The following is a 21,891-nucleotide window of genomic DNA, read 5'->3' on the forward strand; positions in this document are numbered from 1 at the left end:
CCTCTCCAGGTTTGTAGGATCACCCGGATATCATTGCTCTAGTCTGGTTTTATCAGGAGAGGGGGAAAAATAAAAAATTTGCTTACACCGTTTTGTGTATACAGCTCCTAAGCAAACCCATGTGTCGCCATAGTTACAGACGACAAATCCAGTGTAGTCTGATACTGCAGCTACGTGCTTGGCTCACTGTTCTTACAGACAGCAGATGCCGAGGGAAGTAACAGATGACTGCAGGATCAGACCACGTTGGGTTTGATTTGTAGTCTGTAACAACGGAGATACACAGATATGCCTTGGAGCTGCATACGAGAAACGGTAGGTTTTTTTTTTTTCTTTTTTACTTCTTAAAAGCATGTATTTTAGGTTGAAAAGAATTTTTGCAACTCTATTTCATGACAAATTTTGCTTTCTCTAGCTTCTCTGTTTTGTGTTGCATTGTCTATTGCCGGCTGCAGAATGAGGAAACGGAGAATGTGTCAGCGAGCTCGTTCTAATGAAAGTGTTTATAATTCATCCATATCCTCCATTTTCCTTAAAAAAAAAAAAAAAAAAGCAGAACTCTCATCCACGAGCTGTGTCTGGTAGTTCAACAGTGAAGTAAATGGGAGGCGAGCTGCAATACCAGACACGGCCTGAAGTCACGAGTGGCGCAATTTTTATTTTTTTTTTCCCCCCTCATCCTGCAAGTTCTACCTTCATACAGTCCTGTCTGCGGAGCGGATACAAGATTCTAGACACAGATTCTGTATAAATATGAACGATACATTTTTCTTTAATTTGAAACAATGAAATATCAACAGGCAAAAAAAAGAGCAAAAAAAAGCAAAAATAAAAATAAAAAATTGAATCCTGACTTTGTTCATCAATCATGAGATAAAAGAAAATCATAGTGTACAGCAAAAGAAAAGGGCTAGAGGTAGTACTGTGGCTGCGGAACTACAAGTCCCAGCACTCCTAGCAACGACAGCACTGCAGACATAACAGTCTGGCTCTGAATGAGGAGGGGGCAGGAGGGACACAGGAACAAAAAGTGCACCAGAGAGAATCCCTGCATCACGCTCCTCCCCCACATTTGTCCCTTTAAATAGCACCCCCCAAATAAAAAGTCAGATCGCTGGACAGGCCGGCGAGCGAAGTCCAGACTTCATTCATCAGCGCTGTCTGCGGTATGCACTGCTGTATTTTGCTTTCCTGCTGTGGTGGTTATCAGAACATGCTGGGTGTTGTAGTTCTGCATCAATTTTGCTAGATAATGATGATTAGAGAACAACTTTCAAAAAAGAAGTGTTGCTACCCACAGCCACCACTAGGGGGAGCCAACAGGAAACCGCTTAAGTGAGCTCCCCCTAGTGGTGGCTGCAGGTAGCAGAATTTTATCATGTAGTTCTAGGGCTTTGTATCAGATGTCTGCGAGACAAGAAGAGATATTACCCCCTTGGGGGTGCAGATTATAGATCCATACTAAACATCCTGCCATCGAGGCATGCTGGGACCTGGGCTTCCGAGCCATGGGTTGCCTACTCCCTGACATACAGTCATGGCAGCTGTCTGATTAAATATCCATTTCCTCTTGGAAAAAAAAAAAAAAATAGCTGCAGTTTTGTCAAATTTGGATATAAAAAGCTACTTTACAAGTCATCAGCCTTTTCGACAGAAGGTTTTTTTTTTTTATGATTGGAAGAACCGTTCCCTTCTCATCAACATCACAACATATAAAAAGGAGACATCCTGAACGTGTCCTGGCGATTGTCTTCTATGGCTTCTACAGGGGAGAATGAAGCGCGCGTCGGGGCTTCTAGGTACCCAGCGGCTTCATCACACTATGGTACTGGCTCCTCGAAGGCCCACGCCGCGGGCAAACTGTTCTAAAAGACCGCCGATGGCCCCCGACGGGCTCGGCGGCACCGTTCTTATGCCTATGGTGGTATTGTAGGCAGACAGGAAAATGGACTGGACAGCTTCCAGCCGCATCGCCCGTTCCGTCGGTGCCGCATGCCTGTAAGAGAGGAAAGGACAATAAATATCCATGTAAACAAAATATATGCTTAAGATCACTCATTAAAAGGGTTAGAGAGGTCCCTTCACAGCAAGTAGATCATAAAGTGACCTCCTGCTGAGACCCGACGATCACCGGTAATCAGTGGTTAAACCCAACCATAAAAAGCTGCCATATACTGCCCCCACAGGAGAGATGGGGCATTACAGAATGTCAATACAATGCAGGACAGGACGGGTCCTCCAGAGCAAGAGGCCCGAATGTTATGGCCAAACAGCGGTAACTGCACGTGGTCGCACACGGTCTGCTCGGCTTTTAGAAGAACCAAGAGGAAGAGAGCGCCGTCCATTTTATTCCACCCGGCAGTCGCCAGCCAAAGGTACAGAATGACACCGACGTATAAAACACGAGGATTTCACATCTGAAGACGCTCGGCTTAGACCAGGGAAGACAGAAGGGTCTGCGAGTACAGACGGCACCCGCCATCGCTGCGTCAGATTCCAACCGTTACCCCGACTCGTCAGACACTAAATTGTATAAAGTGTCATGTAAAAGTATCCTATGGTGAGACGATGGTTGTATCTGGCAGTCACTGACGAGACAGACGAGACAGCTCTGGTGTCCAATTATAGAAGTCACACGAGCTGCGAGCGAGAAGATGTCTCCTACTACTCAGTGAAGGATAAAGAGCGAGATACGAAAGAAAAAGTGCAAGAAATAAGAGCGACAGCAACATGATAGATATAAAAGCGAGCGTGAGAGAGTGCAAGTGAGCGAGAAATACAAAAGCGAGCAAGAAAGCGAGTGATGGATATAAGAGCAAGAGAGAAAAAAAAACGATAGCTACAGAAGAAAGCGAGTGATAGATATGAGTGACAAATAGATGAGCAAGTGAGAGACAGACTCAGCAACATAAGCGAGCGATACAAGAAAGTGTGAGCAACACAAGAGAGCGCAAGCTCACAATACACGTGCGCGCGAGCCAACGCTACAAGTGCGCGCGAGCCAACGCTACAAGTGAGCGCGAACCAACGCTACAAGTGAGCGCGAGCCAACGCTACAAGTGAGCGCGAGCCAACGCTACAAGTGAGCGCGAGCCAACGCTACAAGTGAGCGCGAGCCAACGCTACAAGTGAGCGCGAGCCAACGCTACAAGTGAGCGCGAGCCAACGCTACAAGGGAGCGCGAGCCAACGCTACAAGGGAGCGCGAGCTAACGCTACAAGGGAGCGCGAGCTAACGCTACAAGTGCGCGCGATCTAACGCTACAAGTGCGAGCGATCTAACGATACAAGGGAGCGCGAGCTAACGATACGAGTGAGCGCGAGCTAACGATACAAGTGAGCGTGAGCGATACTAGAAAGCGCGATACAAGAGTGTGAGTGAGCTATACAAGTGAGAGCGCGATACAAGAGCGTGAGCGAGCGATACAAGTGAGCGCGAGCGATACTAGAGAGCGCGATACAAGAGTGAGTGAGCTATACAAGTGAGAGCGCGATACAAGAGCGTGAGCGAGTGATACAAGTGAGCGCGAGCGATACTAGAGAGCGCGATACAAGAGTGAGTGAGCTATACAAGTGAGAGCGCGATACAAGAGCGTGAGCGAGCGATACAAGTGAGCGCGAGCGATACTAGAGAGTGCGATACAAGTGAGAGCGCGATACAAGAGCGTGAGCGAGCGATACAAGTGAGCGTGAGTGATACTAGAGAACGATACAAGAGAGCGCGAGCTGCCCTATACTGCCCCCACAGGAGAGATGGGGCATTACAGAATGTCAACACAAGACGGGTCCTCCAGAGCAAGAGGCCCGAATGTTATGGCCAAACAGCGGTAACTGCGCGTGGTCGCACACGGTAAGAACCAAGAGGAAGAGAACGCCGTCCATTTTATTCCACCCGGCAGTCGCCAGCCAAAGGTACAGAATGACACCGACGTATAAAACACGAGGATTTCACATCTGAAGACGCTCGGCTTAGACCAGGGAAAACAGAAGGGTCTGCGAGTACAGACGGCACCCGCCATCGCTGCGTCATATTCCAACCGTTACCCCGACTCGTCAGACACTAAATTGTATAAAGTGTCATGTAAAAGTATCCTATGGTGAGACGATGGTTGTATCTGGCAGTCACTGACGAGACAGACGAGACAGCTCTGGTGTCCAATTATAGAAGTCACACGAGCTGCGAGCGAGAAGAGGTCTCCTACTACTCAGTGAAGGATAAAGAGCGAGATACGAAAGAAAAAGTGCAAGAAATAAGAGCGACAGCAACATGATAGATATAAAAGCGAGCATGAGAGAGTGCAAGTGAGCGAGAAATACAAAAGCGAGCAAGAAAGCGAGTGATGGATATAAGAGCAAGAGAAAAAAAAAACGATAGCTACAGAAGAAAGCGAGTGATAGATATGAGTGACAAATGAGCAAGTGAGACAAAAAGACTCAGCAACAGATAAGCGAGCGATACAAGAAAGTGTGAGCAACACAAGAGAGCGCAAGCTCACAATACACGTGCGCGCGAGCCAACGCTACAAGTGCGCGCGAGCCAACGCTACAAGTGCACGCGAGCCAACGCTACAAGTGCACGCGAGCCAACGCTACAAGTGAGCGTGAGCTAACGCTACGAGGGAGCGCGAGCTAACAATACAAGCGAGCGTGAGCGAGCGATACAAGTGAGCGCGAGCTAACGATACAAGTGAGCGCGAGCGATACTAGAGAGCGCGATACAAGAGTGTGAGTGAGCTATACAAGTGAGAGCGCGATACAAGAGCGTGAGCGAGCGATACAAGTGAGCGCGAGCGATACTAGAGAGCGCGATACAAGAGCGTGAGTGAGCGATACAAGTGAGCGCGATACAAGAGCGTGAGCGAGCGATACAAGTGAGAGCGCGATACAAGAGCGTGAGCGAGCGATACAAGTGAGCGCGCGATACAAGAGCGTGAGCGAGCGATACAAGTGAGCGCGAGCCAACCCTACAAGTGCGCGCGAGCCAACGCTACAAGTGCGCGCGAGCCAACGCTACAAGTGCGCGCGAGCCAACGCTACAGGTGCGCGCGAGCCAACGCTACAGGTGCGCGCGAGCCAACGCTACAGGTGAGCGGGAGCTAACGCTACGAGGGAGCGCGAGCTAACGATACGAGTGCGCGCCAGCTAACAATACGAGTGCGCGCCAGCTAACGATACGAGTGCGCGCGAGCTAACGATACGAGTGCGCGCGAGCTAACGATACGAGTGCGCGCCAGCTAACGATACGAGTGCGCGCCAGCTAACGATACGAATGCGCGCAAGCTAACGATACAAGTGCGCGCGAGCTAAGGCTACAAGTGCGCGCGAGCTAACGATACGAGTGCGCGCGAGCTAACGATACAAGTGAGCGCGAGCTAACGATACAAGTGAGCGCGAGCTAACGATACAAGTGAGCGCGAGCTAACGATACAAGTGAGCGCGAGCTAACGATACAAGTGAGCGCGAGCTAACGATACAAGTGAGCGCGAGCTAACAATACAAGTGAGCGTGAGCGAGCGATACAAGTGAGCGCGAGCTAACGATACAAGTGAGCGCGAGCGATACTAGAGAGCGCGATACAAGAGTGTGAGTGAGCTATACAAGTGAGAGCGCGATACAAGAGCGTGAGCGAGCGATACAAGTGAGCGCGAGCGATACTAGAGAGCACGATACAAGAGCGTGAGTGAGCGATACAAGTGAGCGCGATACAAGAGCGTGAGCGAGCGATACAAGTGAGAGCGCGATACAAGAGCGTGAGCGAGCGATACAAGTGAGCGCGAGCTAACGATACAAGTGAGCGTGAGCTAACGATACAAGTGAGCGCGAGCGATACTAGAGAGCGCGATACAAGAGTGTGAGTGAGCGATACAAGTGAGCGCGAGCGATACTAGAGAGCGCGATACAAGAGTGTGAGCGAGCGATACAAGTGAGAGCGATACAAGAGCGTGAGTGAGCGATACAAGTGAGCGATACAAGTGAGCGCGAGCGATACTAGAGAGCGCCATACAAGAGTGTGAGTGAGCTATACAAGTGAGAGCGCGATACAAGAGCGTAAGTGAGCGCGATACAAGAGCGTGAGCGAGCGATACAAGTGAGCGCGAGCTTACGATACAAGTGAGCGCGAGCGATACTAGAGAGTGCGATACAAGTGAGAGCGCGATACAAGAGCGTGAGCGAGCGATACAAGTGAGCGCAAGTGATACTAGAGAACGATACGAGAGCGCGAGCGAGCACCAGATAGAAGATATACATGAGCTATAGATTGATACTTATGAACTAGAGACACACATTCTCTATTTTATTTGATTTTTATTGATTTGAATTTTATTTAATCAAATATCTGCCCTGCTAGAGTAGCGACACCTCAGCAGTGAAGCAGTGAGCACACCAGTTCACAGAACGGGACCAGTCCGAAGAACAGTCTGCCAAATCTTCAAGAATCACTAAGTTCCAGAGTCTCTCTAACAGATCTGAAGGAGCAGAGCTACTGGTCAGGAGACTTGATTCCCAGGGTCAAGCAGCTGCACAAAAGCCTAATAATTCTGCACAATGCCAAGCGTCTGCTGCAGCGGTGTAAAGCTGAAATCTGGAGCAATGGAAGCACATTTGACAAGGTTTTCGTGGTGGATCGCAGGAGAATATTTCTTGCCCACCAATTAGCGACCCCCGCACCCAATATCCCGACTCTGTGCTAAATACTCTAGAATCACTGCAATCTTTCTAGAAGAGTCAAGTCCATTTTCGGAATCAGATTGGGCCGGATGCACGTTCCCCCCCTATCCACAACCCTTGGGGATATCCTCCATCCTCTTGCCTGGAAATACAGAAGTTCCACTGGAGACCTATTGGACCTAGAAAGCTCGGCCCTGTTCTCAGAGGGCCAAAAAACAGCTACATGGGGTCTTCATGTCATATGCGCCCAGATATAGGGAGTAGGAGGAATCTATGATGTCTGGGGAAAGGAAATCCAATGCAGGTTTACAGGGTTGGGGAGACGAGTGGCCGACCCGACTCTCCACGGGCCCCACGGCAGCAGCAGGAGAAGCCGCCATTAGTGCACATTATGGGATGTGACACTCATCTATTATACATGGAGCAGATTATGGAATAACCCGCGACAGTGCACGGTGCTATATAATAAGGAGGACGAGCTGCAGATTACCGCCCTGCGCACAGGTATGAGCAGGCACACAGGGCCAGGGCTATGGGGACTCTGGTGATTTGGGAGCCGCGTCCTTGGCTGCAGACTGAAATCTATACGTGCACCTATAGGCCGGACCCCCGGAGCAAAGCAACGAGGTCCATAACTGCATCACCGGGGGGACACCTGCTGCACTTCACCTACCGCCCGAGGCATCAAATACCTACTGCAGGTCCCACATACTCCCAACCACCGAAAAGAGCATTATACTATAGCCAGTGGCAATATTATAGTAGTTCTATTCCTGTACACAGGGGCAGTATTATAGTAGTTATATTCTTGTACACAGGAGCAGTATTATAGTAGTTATATTCTTGTACATAGAGGCAGTATTATAGTAGTTATATTCTTGTACATAGGAGCAGTATTATAGCAGTTATATTCTGGTACATAGGGGCAGTATTATATTAGTTATATTCTTGGACATAGGGGGCAGTATTATAGTAGTTATATTCTTGTACATAGGGGCAGTATTATAGTAGTTATATTCTTGTACATAGGGGCAGTATTATAGCAGTTATATTCTTGTACATAGGGGCAGTATTATAGCAGTTATATTCTTGTATATAGGGGCAGTATTATAGTAGTTATATTCTTGTACATAGGGGCAGTATTATAGTAGTTATATTCTTGTACATAGGAGCGGTATTATAGTAGTTATATTCTTGTACACAGGAGCAGTATTATAGTAGTTATATTCTGGTACATAGGGGCAGTATTATAGCAGTTATATTCTGGTACATAGGGGCAGTATTATAGCAGTTATATTCTTGTACATAGGAGCAGTATTATAGTAGTTATATTCCTGTACATAGGGGCAGTATTATAGCAGTTATATTCTTGTATATAGGGGCAGTATTATAGCAGTTATATTCTTGTATATAGGAGTAGTATTATAGTAGTTATATTCTTGTACATAGGGGCAGTATTATAGCAGTTATATTCTTGTATATAGGGGCAGTATTATAGCAGTTATATTCTGGTACATAGGGGCAGTATTATAGTAGTTATATTCTGGTACATAGGGGCAGTATTATAGTATGTGCTGTAGTTTTTATTCTGGTGTAGTATGAGGAACAGTTTGTTTTTTACAGCAATCTACAACTGGCGGAAGAAGAGGGGTCCAGTCCACCCCAAACCTTCCCAGGTGTTTGTAGAATACCAGGCCCCGATATTTTGGGCTATCGCTGATATTACACCAGTAGCTGAGGGTCTTTGAAGCAAAGATTTGCAGACCTGGGGGTAATATAACAGCCAGGATGCTCATTCAGTGAAGGGAAGAGCCGCCGACGCTCTGGATCCACTTACAGGCCGCCGCTCGGCTTCTCATCTGGGAAGCTGAAGGGGAGGAAGATACCGGCACTGAGGATACCATGGTCATGAACACTCCCACCCTCCGATACCAGCTGCCAGCTGCCATAGTCTGTGGAGACGGAAGATCCAGGTAGGGAACGGTCCGCTGATCTGAGGCGAGGAGAGAGAAAGGGAAGACCATGGGGTGAATGGCTTCTACAACAGGAGGAAAAAAAAAAAAAAAAAGGCATCTCCAGAAGCGTGAAGCGGACAGGTCGTGTGCAGAACCTCGCCACTCCGCATCAGTGTAGAGAACGGCAGACGGGGCCCTGAACCAGGAGACGCCAGGGGCCCGAGGACCTGCCTCCGCCAAGAGATGGTCAACGGTTCTCTTATGATGCCGAGATTTTGCAAAGCCGATAAAGGTGCATGCAGAAAACAGCACACGCAAAGCGCGAGGACTGGATTTGTGGAGATCCCGATAATCCGCCAACAGCCAAAAGCCAAAGATTAGGAGAAGTTAACGCCCAAGCGGAAAAGATTGGAAGAAAAAAAAAAAAAAAAAAAAAAAGCACTTTAAAATCTTCAGACAACATGCCAGGCTTGTGATTAGTTGAGGATTAAGATTTCAAAAGCAAATTACTACTAATTGCTTGCACAATAATAAAAGGTTAATACAATTTTTTTTTTTACAGGAATATTAATATCCCCCCCTCCCATTGGACCGGTCTTATGACAACAATCTCTCGCCTGCAGCTGATCAGAACGAGTCTGGCTTCAGAAACCCGCCATGATCAGTTTTGATCGCCAAGAAAAGCCTCATCAGGCTGTGCTCTTCCCCTGCAGTGGCCACTACAGGAAAGATGTGGAATTACATGCAAGCCACAGTGCACGTGGTAAGGTGTAGGCACAACGCCAGAATTTGAAGGGAATGGTGCACATTTTTTTATGCAGCCCTTACATTTACTGTAGAAGGTGGTAAAAGCCAAATGAAGCACGGACGGTAACAGCAGATCTCACAGCATTTCCTGAAGCAGTCCTAGGTCTACAACATATAGCGGTGGGGTCCTTCAATTTTGCACTATGGCCACATCTATGGACCACCACCCTCCAGAAATCCTTTAAAATTATGAACAGCGTCTACTTCTGAGCATTATACGGGTTGGCAGGAGCCACAGAGTTACCGATGCAAGATGCCCCTCGCCCGCAGCACTCTCTTCACTCTCACAGCTTCTACATATAGGGAATCCTGCAGCTGCATCTCCCTCCTCCTTGTACAATACTTTTGTATTACTCTTAGACTGATTTTTTTTTTTTTGCTGAGACTTGAGTTGGTTTCTAAATATGCAGTTATGGAAAAGCTGCAGAAGAAGATAGACTATGATACACAATATGGAGAAGTATGTGCCCCCCCAACATTAACCACTAACCTCCCCTACTACATCTATTGACATTGAGTCAGTCCCTCTGCAAATGTAATTGCTCCAAAATTTGGTAGAATAATGGGAGCTGTCTGTGGGAATTTTTGCCCCTTCATGGAGAAGAGCATTTGTGGGCTCGGGACCTGATGTTGGGGGGAGGGACGCCGGGTTCACAAGCTCTGTTCTAAGATGGGGCTAATGTCCGGGCTCTTTTCCGCTGCTCATGTTCTTCCCTCCATGTCTGTATGGACCTTGTGCACAGTCATGGGGGACAGAGAAGGGCAAACCTCAAACTGTTCTCACACAGCTGAAGCTACAATTATCTCCAATGTCTTGTGCTGAAGATGAAGATCTGAGTGGCCCGAGACTGATCCCTGATAACAGCCCATAGCATTATCCTCCTCCGCCACCTGTACAGAGGGCACAATGCAGTCAGGGGGTAACGTCCTCCTGGAATCACCAAACCCAGACTCCTCCATCAGACGCAGATAGAGAAGTCCGATCCGTCACTGCACAGAACACGTCTCCTCCGGAGTCCAGTGGTGGCGGCTTTACACCACTCCATCCGACGCTCGGCATTGTGCTTGGTGTCACGATTCGGGGTGACTTTAGGCCAACAGACAACTATCACATGTGCAGGGGGGCTTATCTTAGTTATCCCTCCACTGCTAACAATGTGATGAGAAAACACACACAGGGCTATTGACCTCTTAGTTTACAGCAGGGGCTTATTCTAGGTATCCCACTGCTTTTCTATATACCACGAACTGCAGGGATTTATGTATATCCCGCTTACAGTTCCACTTAACACTTGCAGCTCTCTGGCGCCCCCCTTACTCGCAGGTCAGATTAGGTACTGCACCCTGGGTAATTAGTCGCCAGAAAGGCTGCCTGCTATGTACTGGCTATTGGGCATGCTGCAGCGACGCGATAACTACTCCCACTCAGGCAGGAACAATAATTATCAACGCCGCAGTCGCTACAGCATCACTCAACAGTCAGCACACTCTCGCTGCCACCAGCTTCGATTAAACGGGTCCGAAGCTAACCCAACACAACAGTAGCGTATTTCCCTTCAGAAGACTTAGGGTACGGTTTAGAACAGGAGAACGAACTAATATTAAATATTATATTCCATAAAAATTAGGCAGTGCTTTATCAAAAATATTTTATAAAGATGTTACAAATGAGACAATTGCAAATATGTCAAGAAGAAGTGACTCCTCAGAGCCTGCCAGACACTTAAAACCTTAAGGCTGTGACATCACAGAAAGGCTGGCTTATCCAGACCCTCCTCTCTCTACATTCTGAGTAAACTATTTTCTCTAATTTCTATAACTTCACTACAAAACATGTCAGAGTCATAACAAACCTATCATTCATCTCGGATTAACGTGAACATTCTAATGAGATCAAATATGTCCTATCTGGGATACATATTTACAGAGAAAACCCTACCTTTACCAGACGGAGTTAGAAGCCCGAGTTTCAAGGGATGGGTAGATACACCGAGTGGGAATACGAATATATATTTTCGTGTTCTTAACGTAAACATGGTGCATAATATCGTACAAAAACCAAACAAAGAATCTTTCATGAATTTTGGAGCCATTTTTCCAGATCCAGCTGGAGGAAGATTCTAACCTGGTCGTAAATTCCTTTCGGCAATAAAACCTCTCTCCCCCCATACATTGGCAAAGCAGCTCTTGGCTGAGTGAAAGGGAAGGAATTTGAAGCTACAAACTGTTGCAGCATCACTCCAAGAAGGGGGGCTTAGCCCATGCAGGCTAGCAAGAAAACTAACTTATGATATTTCATACCATATCATGACACCTCCCCCTTTTGGTGTGCGCTAGGGAGGCAGTACACCACGGTATGCCTCCATGGGCACCTCAGTAGGTTCACCCTGGTGGGAGAGTCCATCTGCATTCCCATGCTCTTTGCCCGTTTTGTGTTCAATGGTAAAGTCAAACTGCTGAAGGGCAAGGCTCCAGCGTAGCAACCTGCCGTTGGTTCCACACATGGCGTTTAGCCAGCGCAGAGGGTTGTGGTCGGTCACCACAGTGAAGGGGCGACCGTACAAGTAGGGCTGCAAGCGCTGCAGGGCCCAGACTATGGCCAGGCACTCCTTCTCGATGGTGGAGTAGGCCACTTCCCTCGGCAAAAGCTTCCGGCTCAGGTATAACACGGGGTGCTCTTGGTCCTCCGAGTCAACCTGGCTGAGCACAGCACCAAGGCCAAACTCGCTGGCGTCGGTCTGCACCAAGTACGGTCGACTGCTGTCGACTGCTTTCAACACAGGGGCGTTGCACAGTGCGGTTTTCAACGCCTGGAAGGCCCCCTCACAGCCATCTGTCCAGTTGACGATGTGGGGTAGCTTCTTCCTGGTGAGGTCCGTCAAAGGTTTTGCCAGGCTACTATAGTGCTGTACGAAGCGCCTATAGTACCCTGCAGTGCCCAAGAAGGACATCACCTGTTTCTTGGTCACGGGAGTGGGCCAGTTCACGATCACTCCCACTTTGTCAGGCTCTGGCTTCAGGGTGTTCCCGCCTATCCGGTGCCCCAGGTAGTGAACCTCCCTCATGCCCATCTGACACTTTCCCGGCTTGATAGTCAGTCCTGCTTGGTGAATTCGCCTGAGCACCTCCTCGAGATGCTGCAGGTGTTCCTCCCAGGAGGAACTGAAGATGGCAATGTCATCCAAGTACGCCACGGCGTACTTCTCCAGTCCCTGAAGCAGGAGGTTGACCATCCGCTGGAAAGTGGCAGGGGCATTCTTCATGCCGAAGGGCATGACCGTGGACTCGTACAGTCCAAAGGGTGTGATAAAGGCGGACTTCTCCTGCGCCTCGGGGCTCAGGGGAATCTGCCAGTATCCTCGACTCAGATCCATTATTGTTAGGTAATCTGCGCCAGCTAACTTCTCAAGCAGCTCCTCGATGCGCGGCATTGGGTGCGCATCCGAGGCTGTGATGGCGTTGAGCCCCCTGTAGTCCACGCAGAACCGGGTGGTCCGGTCCTTCTTTGGCACGAGAACTACAGGTGCTGCCCACGCGCTCTTTGACCGTCGAATCACCCCCAGCTGTAACATCTCATCGATCTCTTGGCGCACAGTCTGCTGCACCTGGTCAGAGATTCGATAGGGTGTTCGCCGTAGTGGGGCGTGATTCCCGGTGTCCACCTCGTGGACTGCTAACTGAGTTCTCCCAGGTCGGTTGGAAAACACGACCCGGAAGGGTTCCAGTGTGGTTTGCAACTGCAACCGCTGGGGTTCAGTTAACGAGGCGCTCACCTCCACGTCCTCGATGGACCCAGTGGCCTTGGCTTGGGCCAGCATGTCCAGGAGGGTGTCTTCCTCACCGTCTTCGGGCAAGCTGCAGACCGGTAGGACGAAAGGTTCACGTTCGTGATGAGCCTTCATCATGTTGACGTGAAAGGCCTTTCGCCTACCCCGAGCGTGGTCAAGCGTGACCACGTAGGTGACCGGGTTGAGCTGTTGGTGGACGACGTACGGGCCCTCCCAGGCTGCCTGAAGCTTATCCGTTGGTACGGGGACCAGCACCCACACCTTTTGACCCACGTGGTAGGTCCGCTCCCGGGCGTTCTGGTCGTACCAGTGCTTCTGATCAGCCTGAGCCTGCGTCATGTTGTCATGCACCAACTGCGTCAAGGTCTGCATCTTGTCACGGAAGCGCATGACATACTCCACTATGGACACTTCAGAAGGGTTCGGCTCCTCTTCCCAGGATTCTCTTACCAACCCAAGAGGTCCCCAGACTCGCCTGCCGTACAGGAGCTCGAAGGGGGAGAACCCCGTCGAGGCCTGCGGAACCTCTCGGTAAGCGAACAGCAGGTGTGGAAGGTACCGCTCCAATTCGCGCCCTTGAGTCTCAACCAGCATGCGTAGCATCTGTTTGAGGGTACCATTGAAGCGTTCACACAGGCCATTGGTCTGTGGGTGATACGCACTCAATACCAGGTGCTTCACCTGCATTCTCTTACAGAGAGCCTCCATTAGGCGAGACATAAATTGGGTCCCTTGATCAGTAAGCATTTCCCTGGGAAATCCTACACGTGAAAAGATGGCCAACAGGGCATCCGCCACCTTATCTGCCCTAGTTGACGACAGAGCTACTGCCTCTGGGTACCGTAGTCTACCACAGTAAGGATGTATTGCTTTCCAGAGCTGCTGGGGACGGCCAGCGGGCCCACAATGTCCTCTGGAAAGGCTCCTCTATCACTGGCAAAGGGATCAGGGGAGCCTTAAGAGCAGGCCCTGCCTTCCCCACTCTTTGACAAGTGATACAGGAGCGGCAGTAGTTTGACACATCTGTCCCCATCTTAGGCCAATAGAAGTGTTGGGACAGCCGGGCCTTAGTTTTGCTGATCCCCAAGTGTCCAGCTAGCGGGATCTCATGGGCAATCCGCAACAACTCACCCCGGAATTGCTACGGGACGACCAGCTGTCTTTCCCTCAACCACTCCTTTTGTGATTCTCCGGGTACGGTCTCCCGGTATAACCTTCCTCGTTCCCAGAACACCTTCTCCTTATCAACCTCGGAGAAGTGCGTCCCGGCAAGTTGTCTCAAACTCTCTAGGCTCGCATCTGTGTGCAGAGCGGCCTGAAACTCCTGGCTAGGGGAAGCCAGAAGCGACGTCAGGGTCCCTTCCCCACGGGAACCCTCTTGGACCTGCTCTGGGTCCACCTCTGGTTCAGTCACAGTGATGACTGAGGAGGGTCCGGAAGGCAGACAGTTATCTGCGTTCTGGGCACTCTGACTGCGGGTGACAGCAGCTACGTAGGCTGTCTCCCCGGGGGTTTCTACAGGCCCATCAGCCGATGCTACTATGGGCTCTACCTCCCCATCCACCCCCAACACTCCAGGGGCAGTGCTACTTATGGGCCAGTTACCTTCCTCGGTGGCACTGGTCACTCATGGCGTCACCTTTCTCACGGTTCCCATGCTGCTCCCCACTTCCTGTAGCACCGACACTTGCCCCTGTTAGGGGTTCCTCAGCCGTCTCACTCCGCAGAGCGACGTGGCTGGGCACGCCTGTACCTATGGACACATTAACCTTTGCAGAAAAAACATTATCAGGTTCAGCTGGCACAGGTACAACATTTTCACCATCAATCCTAGGAAAAAAATGGTTAATAGATGCATCATTACAAGATAAAGCATGGTCAGGTAACACATGCGATTTCCCATCATCATCATCAGGGATAACTTTACCCTCATTAGTAGATTGGGGAGGGGTGTCAGGGACATAGTATGCAACCATCCTCCCCAAATCAGTCCCCAACAAAACATCAGTGGGCAAATTATCAGACAGCCCCACTTCCTTCACCCCGCTCCCGGCACCCCAATCAATAAAAACCCGGGCCATCGGTAAGGGACAGCTGATGCCCCCAATCCCAGTGACAGTTAGGGTTTTCCCCGGAATGATTTCTTCAGGGGCCGCCAGTTCGTGTCGGATGAGGGTTCGTTCAGCCCCGGTGTCCTTGAGGCCTGTAGCAACATGGCCTCCCACAGTGACGTGCTGTACGTTGTCACACACCCTCCCAACCACACCACCCACCAAAAGAACTGCTGCATTAGGCCCTGGGGCCTTGGCTGGGGTGTTCTTCTGCTTGGTTGGGCAGGAGGGACTGATATGACCAGTCTGATGGCAGGTGAAACACTTGCGAGGTTCGGTGGTAGGTCTGGCGCTGTTGGCTACGGGGACAGGACCTCTGGTGTGTTGGCTGGCAGGGGTACTGGCGTTGGTTGCAGGCTTACCCCCTCTCCAGCTGGTGGTGACTGGCTTCCGCACTTCCGATCTACGGTTGGCCTCATAGGCATCGGCAATCTGCGCTGCTTTCGTCACGTCTTTGGGTTCTCTGTCCATCACGAACTGTCGCACCTCAGCTGGGCAAAGATGAAAGAACTGGTCTTTGATCATCAGGTCTCGCAGCTGTGCAAAGGTGGTCACTGACAGTCCTTGGGTCCACTGGTCAAAGTGGGTCCCCAGTCCATGCACCACATCACTGTAACTGTCGTGTGGGCCACGTTGGAGGGTCCGGAACTTTCTACGGTACACCTCGGGTGTAAGCTGGTACTTGGCTATCAGAGCCTGCTTGATGGCCTCATAGTCACCATCTTGTTCTTGAGGGAGGGCAGCAAACGCCTCCAGAGCTTTACCTCTCAGCCCTGGTATCAGGTATCGGGCCCATTCATCTGTAGGCAGCCGGTACTGTCTGCAGGCTTTCTCAAAGGCCCGCAGAAAAGTGTCCAAGTCCCCGTCCTTCTCCATAACAGGAAAGTGATCGGGCCGGGGCTTAGGTATCTGAGCGCTGCTGGGCTCACGTCTCTGGGCGGTGGAGGGCATCCCCCCCTGCTGGAGCATCTCCAGTTCATGTTCTCGCTGGGCTTGGCGCTCGGCTCTCTCAGCCTCCCGCTCGGCTCTCTCAGCCTCCCGCTCGGCTCTCTCAGCCTCCCGCTCGGCTCTCTCAGCCTCCCGCTCGGCTCTCTCAGCCTCCCGCTCGGCTCGCTCCTGGTATTGCTGGATCAGCTGCAGACGTCTCTCTAGGTCATCTGCGGAGCCTTGATGCAGAGCCAGCTGCAGGAGGAGGTCTGCGCCCCCCTGGTTGCCAGTAGGGCCCGTATTCAGTGGTTGGACCTCTGCTGCAGCACCATGTTCGCTTGTGCTGGCTTCTGCGGCCTCTGGGCTCTGTGGCCTGGCTTGGTCGGCTTCCCATTGCACCAGAACTGCGACCAGTTGGGCTTTGTTTTTAACCGCAAAGTCAATGTGCTGTGACTTGCATAAGGCAACAAGGGTGTCTCTCGTCTGCTGCTCATAGAAGGTTTCTTCCCGCACAACCATGGTTGCCAAATAAAAGATAGGATAGAAAAACGAAGAGAAAGGGAGGGAATAATTACCAGTACACAATTGTCTCACAACTAAAAACACTGAGTTCGTTCTCCAAACTTATTTGCGCAGAGTCCTCGCAAGAACTTTCTGCAAGTTTTTAGTGAGAGGAATGATTGCTCAAACCAAATCACTAATGCTCTAATATATCCCAGCGCCTTGCCACCAAATGTCACGATTCAGGGTGACTTTAGGCCAACAGACAACTATCACATGTGCAGGGGGGCTTATCTTAGTTATCCCTCCACTGCTAACAATGTGATGAGAAAACACACACAGGGCTATTGACCTCTTAGTTTACAGCAGGGGCTTATTCTAGGTATCCCACTGCTTTTCTATATACCACGAACTGCAGGGATTTATGTATATCCCGCTTACAGTTCCACTTAACACTTGCAGCTCTCTGGCGCCCCCCTTACTCGCAGGTCAGATTAGGTACTGCACCCTGGGTAATTAGTCGCCAGAAAGGCTGCCTGCTATGTACTGGCTATTGGGCACGCTGCAGCGAAGTGATAACTACTCCCACTCAGGCAGGAACAATAATTATCAACGCCGCAGTCGCTACAGCATCACTCAGTCAGCACACTCTCGCTGCCACCAGCTTCGATTAAACGGGTCCGAAGCTAACCCAACACAACAGTAGCGTATTTCCCTTCAGAAGACTTAGGGTACGGTTTAGAACAGGAGAACGAACTAATATTAAATATTATATTCCATAAATATTAGGCAGTGCTTTATCAAAAATATTTTATAAAGATGTTACAAATGAGACAATTGCAAATATGTACAAGGGTAATTATGAAATAAACAGGGAATAAATGAGAAAAAGTAACACTCACATGTTCAAAGCATGGCAGGCAACCATACGTCCCAGCTCATTGGACGTGCTGCTGGCTTCAGGAGAAGACAAGAAGTCAAGAAGAAGTGACTCCTCAGAGCCTGCCAGACACTTAAAACCTTAAGGCTGTGACATCACAGAAAGGCTGGCTTATCCAGACCCTCCTCTCTCTACATTCTGAGTAAACTATTTTCTCTAATTTCTATAACTTCACTACAAAACATGTCAGAGTCATAACAAACCTATCATCCATCTCGGATTAACGTGAGCATTCTAATTAGATCAAATATGTCCTATCTGGGATACATATTTACAGAGAAAACCCTACCTTTACCAGACGGAGTTAGAAGCCCGAGTTTCAAGGGATGGGTAGATACACCGAGTGGGAATACGAATATATATTTTCGTGTTCTTAACGTAAACATGGTGCATAATATCGTACAAAAACCAAACAAAGAATCTTTCATGAATTTTGGAGCCATTTTTCCAGATCCAGCTGGAGGAAGATTCTAACCTGGTCGTAAATTCCTTTCGGCAATAAAACCTCTCTCCCCCCATACATTGGCAAAGCAGCTCTTGGCTGAGTGAAAGGGAAGGAATTTGAAGCTACAAACTGTAGCAGCATCACTCCAAGAAGGGGGGCTTAGCCCACGCAGGCTAGCAAGAAAACTAACTTATGATATTTCATACCATATCGTGACACTTGGTGATGTACGTCTGCCTGCAGCTGCTCAGCCATGAAGCTCCTGGTGGGGGCGCAGTTTGTGCTGGTCTTATACCAGAGGAGGTTACTTCCACTTCTCAATAATATCACTCATATGTGATGGAGCAGATTCAGGAGGAAGAAATGTCATGAGCACTATAGCTCCCATAACAGGACCGCGCTGGGATCAGTGAGCTCTGCACCACTGGCTCTTCGGTCACCTGGTAGTAAAGGCAGACAGCATGGCGGGGGGCCGGGGTTATACACTGAGGGCAATGGGACAGAGGGAAGACGTAAAATGTATTTCATCTTATACAATCATGGAAAACTCTGCGATTGTCAAACGAGATTAGTGCGGACACAAATGCAAAATAGCACAAAGCACAACAAGTATCATTCCCTGGATGAGACGATGACACTATGGACGTTATATCCTGTCCGTGGATCCACATGTTGTCTTGATATTGCAGCACAAGATTCCTCCAGCGTGGAATGAGGTCGGCCATCAGCCGTCCGTGTTCACAGCCTGCTAATCTGGGAATAGGGAATGTGTGGAGAGCGGCGGCCGAGGCTTCTGTACCCACCGCACCTGCGATTTCTAAAGCACATGCCAACTCGCTGCTTACTCTCCGCTCGGGACCGGAGCTGGAAATACAGAGACTAACTGGGCGGAAAATGGGGACTGGGCGTCAGACAGCTGCCATCAGACGTCCCCGGCATCGTACGACCACGTGCTCCAGTAATGAGGCGTTATGTAAGCAGATTACACACCGCCGGCTCTAAAGCAAAATCTGGGCAAATCTCATTCCAACCAAGGAACAATAAATAAATACATCGCAGTTTTTAGGAAATGTAGTCAGCGCCAGGGGTACTGAAGATGGAAGAGGAGCAGAGGAGGCGACGAGGGCCCTGGGGGGTGGGGGAAAAGACAGAAGAGGTGATGAGGGCACGGGGGGGGGGGGGTCAGAGGAGGAGACAAGGCGTCGGGGGGGGGGACACGGAGGAGACAAGGCGTCGGGGGGGGGGGGGGACACGGAGGAGACGAGGCGTCGGGGGGGGACACGGAGGAGACGAGGCGTCGGGGGGGGGGACACGGAGGAGACGAGGCGTCGGGGGGGGGACGGAGGAGACGAGGCGTCGGGGGGGGGGACGGAGGAGACGAGGCGTCGGGGGGGGGGACACGGAGGAGACGAGGCGTCGGGGGGGGGGACACGGAGGAGACGAGGCGTCGGGGGGGGGGACACGGAGGAGACGAGGCGTCGGGGGGGGGGGGGGGGGGGACGGAGGAGACGAGGCGTCGGGGGGGGGACACGGAGGAGACGAGGCGTCGGGGGGGGGGGGGGGGGACACGGAGGAGACGACGAGGAGCCGGGAGGGAGGGGGGGGTACACACGGAGGAGACGACGAGGCGCCGGTGGGGGAGACACAGGAGACGATGAGGCGCCGGGTGACAGAGGAGGTAACGGGGTGGGGGGGAACACACGAAGGAGACGATGAGGCGCCGGGGAGGGGGACACGGAGGAGACGACGAGGCACACATCTGTGCGTAAAGACAGTTGTGACCTAAGGTGAAGGGAGCATAAAATTCTATTTTACGGTTGTTTTTTTAAACAATGGACAAATTAATTTGTGTATAGAGGCCCCACTATCATCTATACAGAACATACATAAATCCACGTTCCATAACAAATAGATCCTACCAGGAAGTTATCGGCTGCAATTGGGTGGTCTTCTGCAAGGCTGATAACTATGCTAGAGTTTGGGGGTCTTGTAGTATACTGGTGGACCCGATTCCTCTCCTATATACTCGTACGTTCCTTACCTGCCCATGCTGTAAACCTATGAATGGTTCTACATTATATCAGACATCATGCAACAAACTGTATAAGTCACACGTACAGAGGAATGGCTCGACACATGTCCTACCTGCGCTGCGGCACCTCCAGGGGGCTACTCCCCGCTCTCAGTAAGATGTCCGAATGGTTGGATGAGGAGGAGCTGGAGGATTTCGCTTCCGTTCCCGATGGCAGCAGCAGATGGTCTTCTGACGTCCGGTTCCACACCGCAGTCTGTGGGGAGGAGGTATGAGTCTTCTTCCTGGCATGGTGGGTGGGGGAGAGGCGAAGGACAGCAATCAAAACGGATTGTCCAATAGATTATCAATATTAAAACCCCCAATGTGTACATCCATAGCTGATCAGTGGGGGGCGCCAGGTGTCGGACCGCCAGCAATCTGATATGGATGACCAGTGGGATGTACTGCTATGTGATGTAGGTTAAAAAAAGATGTTGTTCCATCAAGTTCAACCTTTCTCGACCAATAATAAATTTGTCACTAAATTATCTATAACCCGCAATGTTATGTACTGAGGAAATCATCCAGCCCTTGTATAAAAGCTTTTATAAAAATAGCCACTACTGAAAGCATATCATTATCAGACGATCGCAGCTTCAAGTCCCCCAAGGGGACTATTAAATAAACTGAAAAAAAAAAAAACCCCACACAAGGTATAAGTCATCCTTCTGCCTCATTAAAAGTAAAACAATTATTTTTTTAATCTCATATTTGGTATCGCTGCACTTGTAAAAATCGATCAAAATATAAAATTAATCCGATTGGTAAATGGCATAATGAGAAAAAAAATAAATCAAAAAACGCCAGAAGTTTTTTTTTTTTTTGATCGCTGCAAGATTGAAACAAGAGGCGATCAAAACATTGTATCTACCCCAAAATGGTATCAGAAAAAAAAAAAAAAAGGCAAAAACAGAAATAAACCCTCACACAGAATCACAACTGTATAGTGAATAGGATAAATAAAAAAAATAACAAATATAATTGTGAATTTTCCCCTTTTTTTGCATTATCAACTCACTTGGATTATTTTTCCCTGTTTTCCAGTACACCATGTGGTAGAATGAATGATGTCATTCAAAAGTACAACCCGCCCCGCGAAAAACAAGCCCTCATACGGCCATATTGATGGGGAAAAAAAAAATAAAAATTATGGCTCTGGGAAGAAGCGGAGGGACAAAAAAAAAAAAAAAATCTAAACAAAAATGAAAGATGGCCCCGGGGGTGAAGGGCTTAAACCCTCCGCTGCCCACTACTCACCAGACGGCGTGGCTCTGGGCCCCCAAGTTGATCAGGTCTACAGATTCACAGTTTGTATGTCCGAAGGCACTGGGGGAATCTTCCGTAATGACCGAGAAGTCGCTGCTCAGACTGGTGGGGCTGCCGCGGTCCCGAGGTTCTGGTGGGAGCGGATATAATCCATTCATACACACAGCAAGACCCCTCTAGTCCGGCACAGATCGGGTCGCATTGGGGCCACTGGACACATTACTACAGGTTTCCCTATTTATAGCATTACAGGGGAGTATTAAAAAAATAAATAAATAAAAAAAATGGAGGACACCTACTAAGTGCACAGAAATCCTCTAATGTCAGGCCGGGGTCCCGGGGCTGGGAACTTTTCCGCCTGGAAGAAAAGATGAATATTACAGATTGCAAAAGGTTATGGATCAAAGAA

The 21,891-nt window shown here is 49.7% G+C and overlaps 1 protein-coding gene across 2 annotated transcripts in view; it reads right to left on the minus strand.

Annotated features, from left to right (window-relative positions):
- Positions 1 to 756: 756 nt before the first annotated feature.
- The window catches only part of MTMR14 (myotubularin related protein 14), a 50,163-nt gene continuing 29,028 nt past the window's right edge, over positions 757 to 21,891 (minus strand). The window contains exons 15-19 of one of the 2 annotated variants that reach the window (XM_069736437.1): positions 21,782 to 21,840; positions 21,474 to 21,612; positions 20,288 to 20,458; positions 8,506 to 8,661; positions 757 to 1,996 (exon numbers count right to left, since the gene is read on the minus strand). In XM_069736437.1, the coding sequence (XP_069592538.1) occupies positions 1,816 to 1,996; positions 8,506 to 8,661; positions 20,288 to 20,458; positions 21,474 to 21,612; positions 21,782 to 21,840 (706 nt within the window). In that variant the 3' untranslated portion in view covers positions 757 to 1,815. The remainder of the gene's footprint in view (positions 1,997 to 8,505; positions 8,662 to 20,287; positions 20,459 to 21,473; positions 21,613 to 21,781; positions 21,841 to 21,891) is intronic. The other variant, XM_069736438.1, reaches the window with a different exon arrangement.

The sequence above is a fragment of the Ranitomeya imitator genome, chromosome 8, assembly GCF_032444005.1.
Source record: "Ranitomeya imitator isolate aRanImi1 chromosome 8, aRanImi1.pri, whole genome shotgun sequence".
Lineage (NCBI taxonomy): Eukaryota > Metazoa > Chordata > Amphibia > Anura > Dendrobatidae > Ranitomeya > Ranitomeya imitator.